Source organism: Pezoporus wallicus, unplaced genomic scaffold, assembly GCF_028554395.1.
Source record: "Pezoporus wallicus isolate ANWC-B61680 ecotype Strahan unplaced genomic scaffold, APGP_CSIRO_Pwel_v1 contig_3365, whole genome shotgun sequence".
NCBI lineage: Eukaryota > Metazoa > Chordata > Aves > Psittaciformes > Psittacidae > Pezoporus > Pezoporus wallicus.
In genome coordinates, this window is record NW_026640883.1 from 6,193,491 (window position 1) to 6,200,676 (window position 7,186).

The 7,186-nt window shown below is 52.5% G+C and overlaps 1 protein-coding gene across 7 annotated transcripts in view; it reads right to left on the minus strand.

Annotated features, from left to right (window-relative positions):
• AFAP1L2 (actin filament associated protein 1 like 2) overlaps nucleotides 1–6,176 on the minus strand; it is a 68,887-nt gene extending 62,711 nt beyond the window's left edge. For all 7 annotated transcript variants that reach the window (XM_057420937.1, XM_057420933.1, XM_057420936.1 and 4 more), the window contains exon 1: nucleotides 6,059–6,176. In XM_057420937.1, coding sequence (XP_057276920.1) covers nucleotides 6,059–6,074 — 16 coding nt within the window. In that variant the 5' untranslated portion in view covers nucleotides 6,075–6,176. The remainder of the gene's footprint in view (nucleotides 1–6,058) is intronic.
• Between the last annotated feature and the right edge of the window lie 1,010 nt (nucleotides 6,177–7,186).

A 7,186-nucleotide genomic window follows, 5' to 3' on the forward strand; every position in this document is an offset into this window, starting at 1 on the left:
AACCCACCTCCACCGCTGCACCCAGCCTGCGCAGGATGGGCAATGGGAAGCCAAACCCTCCCTGCCAGCAGGAATTGCCACACTCCCGCCTTCTTTAGCGATGGCTGCTCCCACAGCCATCCCAGCCCAAGTTAAACAGCTCCAAGTGGTTTCAGCCCCAGTTGGTCTCTTTTAGCTACAGCTGGGAGGGGAAGCTGGATTCAGACCCAGCGCTCAGCCCCACAGAAGGGGACACGCAGGCACAGTTCCAGCCCTGCTTCACAGGGGCTTGGAGCAAGCTGCTCTAGTGGAAGGTGTCCCTGCCCGTGGCAGGGGTTGGAACTGGATGAGCTTTAAGGGCCCTTCCAACAAAAGCCATTCTATGGTTCTCAAAGGGCTTGGTTCCCCTGACCACCCTTGGCAACTTGTTCTGGAGCTGTATTTTTTCCTCCTAAAGCTCTGCACTCCCTGGCTTCAAATAAATGAATTATTTTATTTTGGTTTAAAGTAAAGAAGAACTTTGGGTACCAGAAGATCGATGCCTTCATGCTGAAGACTTCCACACAGATTTTACTTTTGTGAACTTTTACAGTCGTTCCTCCAGTTCACACAAGTTTTACCACAGACTATAGCACACAGCAAGAAGTCCCCAAATTTGACTCCTCCTCTTCTCCAAATCACAGCCTAGCTCTTACAATGGCAATGCCCTCTCCCAGCTCCTGCCAGGGAACGTGCCTGCTGACTGACACTTCCCTTCCCACCCCATAACCACAGCCAAATAAGCGGTTCCAGCCCAGAAACTGGTATCGGCGCTTGCACCAGCAGCTCCATGGGGCAAGCCCATGTCAGACACATCTCTGACCCACAGAGCTGTGCTGACAGTCTGCAGCACACACCTGACCAGTCCATCCTGTCTGCTGACCCAAGAGATCAGCACAAGTGACTCAACTTCCAAGATGAAGTAAACAACACCACACAGGTTGTCAAACTGGCTGCGTGACTGCGGGATCCCAGCTTACTTACTGGGTCTGGATGTGTGCTTCAGCAAGGAACACGTATGTCCTAAGGTGCATCTGCATCATCTTTAATCATAGGTGCACCTCTGATTTTTGGTTCCCCAAGACTTTCCCTGCAGCTCTGGGCTCTCCAGCTGCTATTGCCTGAAGATGGACTTCCCTGTCTTAAATGAATCCTGCCATTCTGAAGGGTGCAGCAAATTAGAGTTTACAGGGACTTTGCAAGAGAACAACATCTCTCATTTCCACTGATCCAGGCAGGGTGGTTTCAGGGAAGGCATTGGCCAGTGGCTGGGAAGCTTGGAGTTCAGGTTCTGGATTTGCCATAAAATCTTAAAGGATCCAGTCAAGTCATTAAAGCCTCCCTACGTGCTGTATGTTGAGACAGAAACGTCATGGAGCAAGTATGCAGCTGACCAGAATCCAGACTTAAAAGCCTTTGGTGCACAGTCCTGCAGAGCCTGGGTGATGTTAGCTGCCCAGTTGCCTGCTTGCCCCCAGTCCATCACCACTGCTGGGAGCTGAGTGAGCCAGCCATGCTCCAAAATAAAGCAGTACAAGCATTTTCACATAGCCATTCCCTGTGCTCCTGGGCTGTGGGTGTTCAATGAGAGCCATCAGTGAACAATAAACTCATTCACATGGTGCCTCCAGTCCTCAGCTGGGCACAGAGCCCACTGTGAGGAGTGATGGAGGTGCGCGGAGGAACAGGAGCAAGACTTGCCCGACACACTGATTATCACAAGAGAGAAGCAAGGGCTCCTGACTTGCTAGGAGCACTCCAAAAGCAGGTGCCTAAAGGCTCAGAGCTTATGAGCACTGCTCACTGCAGAGCAGGCTCCTGTCAGCTTTGGTGATGACACAGATGGGGCACAGACCCCTGAGCTTGCAGAAGCAAGCACCACTGACCCTTTAGGAGCAGCAAAAGGAGCACTCCAAGGTCTGGCAGTTACAGACACCCCCTTGAGGGCCATAACTGCTCATCAAACGGGACTGAAGCCAGCATCCCTAAAGCCTCCCGTCCTTCTGCAGTGAGCCTGTCCCAGTCTGGAGAGCGCTGAAGAGGCTCACGTGCACCCAACACAGTTTAGAGCATCCTCAGGCACCCTGTTTGCATAAGGAATGCAGCTGTGCCAGAAGAGACACAAATGTTATGCTGGCACAGGTGACAGTGTGTAGGATAGCTTGATGGGGTGGACAGGGTAGATGTGTAACTGAGACAGGCACTGGTTTCAGTCACAGAAAAAGGTTGCATCCCGTAAACCCCTGACTCCGCATTCCTGCTTATTCCATCCTCCAAAACCAGCCACGGTCACGCTCACATAAATCAGTTACTGTTCATGTTATAAGGTTATGCAGGACATGAATTTTCAGCCGAATTTAAAGGCAAGCTCAGCCTAGCTGCTGAAGATTGCATTGGATTTGGTACAGAGCTGTACATTGCCCTGTTTTCCCCAGCTGCCAATTACACCAAGACAATGAGCTAAACACAACAGCTGTGCTGATGATCAACTGAGGAGGAACTACATATGTTTTTATAGAGCCTAGCTCATGTTAATATGAATCGAAGCATTTCTGACTCTGATTATCAAGAGTTTATAAAGGGCCTCAGATTGTTACCAGGGCTGGCGTCTCTCATTCATGTCTCCACTTTGCGGTTAATCCCAAGCCTATCTCCTTGTATGTGCAAGAACTTGTTCAAAAGGACACGTGCCAAAGTCCCAAACAGGCCCACACCCCTCTCCCCTCCCAGTTCAAACATGTTAACTAGCAAGCAAACACTTCATCTTTCTACCAAGTCATTGTTTTAATGGCTTCTGTTAGGAAGCCCACCTCTTCTCCACTGACAAACAATGCTTGTCTCCATAGGGAGGCACTGCAAACACCACCAATGCTCTCTAGAGCCCTGGAAGACCCTCAGATAAGAAGCGTGAAGCTTGTTTCTTTGCTTAGAGATAGTAAAAAAGGAATGCCAGACACCTTTCTTTGAAGAACTGGGCTTCAAGGCACTTCAATTTCCATTACATTTAAGATCTAACCTTAAAACCACAATAATAACCTTCCAAACCTCTCAAGGCTCACATCTCTTGCCATTTTAGACTATATGCACAGGGCTGCATTACACAGGACATGCGCATAACTGTGGTGACAAGAGGTTGGTCTGAGAGGCCTTATTAAGGATGCAGATAAGCAAGGGTGGCACCAACACACCCCTCATCAGTAACAGTGCATTCAGCACCTCTTCTCCCCTGGGTCTGGAGATGGTCATGTGTGACAAGTGGGGCAAGGAGTAGGCATGAAGCCACAGTGCCACTATAAGAGGGAGCACAAGATGGGACAGGTGTACAGATCTCACACTGAGGGGAAAAACTCATGGGATGGAGGGCAGGGAGTGCTTACAGAGAACAGAGGAGGAACAAGAGATGAGCAGCTCTTCCTTGTCACTCCATAGCTGAGGGTACAGTGACCAGGTTTACTCGTGCCTGCCCTCTGCAGATCACCCTCATGTCCCCTTGAGCCTGGGTATGCTGCTCTTCATGTCTCACACATGCTTCCTAAATCATAGGAGAATGTGGATATTTAAGCAGCATCTTCACCAACAGAAGACACTCTTCATTGTGGCCTTGGCAGGAAAAAAACCCTGCCACACATCAAGATCATGCTTCAGAGCTTTAACAGCTTGACAAGAGTCAAGACATCTTCCTATGCAGTGGCCTTGCAACCTCATTTGCAAAGGCTGGGAAAGGAAACCCATTCCCAGGAGAGTTTCACAATTCCTCCTTCACTTCCCACTGCTCAAGTCCAACAGCCTGATCCCTTCCAGCCCCATGGGTGCCACCCTGGGAGCCACCAGCCCCAGGCTCACACCCCAACTTCCCTACCTGCTCCTCCCAGCAGGATTCCTGTGGGTGCTTCACCCTGTCTTGAAACGGGAGAGACACCTCTTGCATGCCAGGATAGAGTTTGGATGTAAGCACATCCTTTCCTGAGCTTAAAGGAAAGAAACGTTGCTGTTTGCTGATGCTTGCAACCTGCATTTCTTAAGTAATAGAAAAGATCTTGTAGTCAAATCTGTTTTCCCATAACACCATTTCGTTGCTCAACAGCCCTCTCTATCCATCTCTATCATTACGGGATTTCCCTGCACAAGTGCTCTGCCTTACTAGTAGCAGGGATGAAAACTCCCCATGGCAGCAACAAGATACCCGCCCCCCCCCAGAACAGACACATATCCCCGGTGCTTATTGCTAACAACTTACTTACCTGCTTCTTCCACCTGCTTCTCAGGGCTCCCAACTCCCATGGGTTCTCCCCAGCCCAGCACAGCCATTCCCTACCTGCCTCCTCCATCCACCCCACCATGCTGGGGACACCTCCTGCCACTAAACAAGGTGCTGCCATCACCTGTGGCTGCCCTACAGAGCTGAAGGTGCCTCGGTCCCCTCATTACCACTAACACAACAGGGACTGGCAGGGCTCCGCAATCAGTTGCACTTGCTATTCATTTCCCATGTGCAGAACACGTCCTCACTGCTCTGAGGGAGCAGTGTGCATATTTCAAAAGACAATATACAAAACATAGCTGAATCGTAATGAATCTACAGCTTTGCTACTGGAACTGAATGGAATTGTACAGAGCCTGCCAGAAAAAAGGACAAAAACCAGACTACACAATATTTGACTTGCAATATAATCCTTCACATCCCTCTTGCAGTATGGTGCTATTGTGCTTATTGCGTCTGTAAAGTATCGATTGGAGGGAGGAAAAGGATCAAAATGCAACAGGCAGCACAGTGCCAGCCATCAGAATACTGAAGTACCTCCATAGTCAAAAAATACACAGTCCTGGCAAAAACTGACTTCACACAACAGGACACCGTGACATACAAAGTCCCCACCAAAGGAGGATTAGGGAAAAAGGGCTACTAGCTCAAAGACATCTGCTGAGACACAACCAAGCCTTGCTAGTTTGACGGTAACAAGTCCAAGTGGAGAAGTAATTGTCTAGTACCAAGTTCATTGCTTAAATGTTCAAGCTGCAGAAGGAGGACAGCAGTTACAAGGACCACCACACTTCCTCTCAGCAGGTAAAATGTGCTGTGCACTTTGTGCCACGCAAGCACTGGATCCCCCTCCACCAGGGAGGGCTTTCACACACCAGCAGAAGCAGAAATCACAGTGTACCCACACACACCTGAGTGTCCCCTACCAGGACACCTCACCCCACCTCCTCCCTCCTCATCTGACAACGAGCACTGAGGTTTGAGAAGTTTCCAGGAGCACCCATAGCCCCACAGACACAAGAAGAGCCAGACTTGGTGGTAACAACCAAGTGGCATCACAAAGGAAGCGCCAGAGCCATCGATCGCAGAGAAATAAATGGGTCGTGGGTGACCACCAGCCAGGATGAGATGTGCCAGAGAGGAAGCAGGGTGGCTGCTTATTTGCCCTCTCTCTAACCACCAAACACACTGCATTTAGAGCACAGGACACTCAGTATCCTGCCTGTTAAGTTGGGGAAGGTGGGATAGGCAACTTAGGAAGGGGGAGCGACCATCAACAGCTAAATACAGTGGTTGCATAAAGCAAAACAAGACCCTCCTTTTAGGTAGCAAAAACGGGTCCCGAACCGCAGATGGTGCAAAACAAGAGGCGTCCCCTATTCCTCCCTCTCAGCCCGGGGCAGGTACGCATGGGCATCGCATCACTCGGCAGGGCTGCGCTGCGATCCGGTCCCAGACCCCACTATCGGGACCGCATCCCCCGAGGCTGGCTCCCTTCCCCATTTGCTGAACGCTTCCTCCTTCTTGGAGCGGGACCCCCGCCCTAGGGAGCCGAACTCTCACTCTCGGGACAGTCCCGTCCCCCCCCACACACCCTCGGGAGCGGATCCCGGCTCCTGGTCCCGCTCCCGGGAAACGCCAGCTCGGAGCTGCCTCCAGCGCTCCGCAACCCAGCGCCGCGCGTTCCCATGCGTGGGACCAGTGACCCACAGCGACCCAGTGATCCGTCACCCTCAGAGCCTCTCCCTACCCCCGCCGCGCACAGGGCACCCTCCGCACCTTTGTACTTGTCCATGGGGCCGCAGCCCGCCGGCTCCCCCGAGCCTCCAGAGCCCTCCGCTCCGCCGCGCTCCCGTAGCCTCTTATTCCGGCAGCGCCGTATCCCTCGACCGGACCGGGCTGCCCCGCCCCGCCCGCCCCGCCCCGGAGCCGCGGAGATGGCCGGGATGGGGGCTCCGGGATGGGGAATGGCGATCTGGGTCCGGGATGGGGATCTGGGATCGGGGAATGGGGACCGGGGACCGGCCCCGCGCCTTGTCCCGCACGGCGTAGCCCCCTCGGCCGCCGGTCCCCTGGGGAATGAGCTGGGTTAGGGCGGTGAGAGGAGGAGGAAGAGGAGGAGGAGAAGGAGGAAGGCGGCTGAGGTGCTGGGCTGAGGACCTGGGGGGCCGTGCTGTCCCCTGTCTGCTCCCCGTGTTTGCGCTGGATGAAGACGGGATTTGGGCAGGTTCAGAGAAAGGCTTTGGTTATCCCTTTGGGATAGCTGTGTGTGGTCCAGGTGGCTCCCAGTGCTAAGACCCCAGGCAGGATCCACCAGCGACCCCCCTCCTGCCCCGCTCTGGGCTGAGGGGTTGGGTTCCGCTTCCACCTGGTTGTAACGCCGAGCCAGAGTCTGCACTCTCCCTTTCCAGCGGCTTCATTAAGGCTTCCTGCCTCCTGGATAGCACAGCTCGCACAGGAGGGTGTTCCTCTGCTTGGGTTCCTGTAAAGTTTCTGCCTGAGTTCTTCCACTGCAAACAGAGCTCAAGCATGGCCAAAGTGCACAGAGTGACAAAGGAAGAAGTGAGCATCCAGTCTGACCTCAACAGAAGGTGGCAATCTGTCCTGGGGCCAGTATTGTGGAGGCACTGCAGGAGTTCAATGTTTATAGCAATAAAGAAAACATTGGAAGATACAATACACAAGGTCGACAGTGATTATAGAGGAAGTTTTCTCTCCAGAATTAAGCCGTCAGCTTGGGGACAAAGGAGCTGTACCTGCCTGTACAAGGCCTTCCTGGCAAGAGCAGAGGCTAGGCATCCAACCGGGATGGGCAGCTCCATCCGATTCCTGCAGGAAAGATACAACCATTACCTAGAAAATCAACTGCTCCCCTTGGGAGCTGAAAAATAGGGAACCATAAATCAG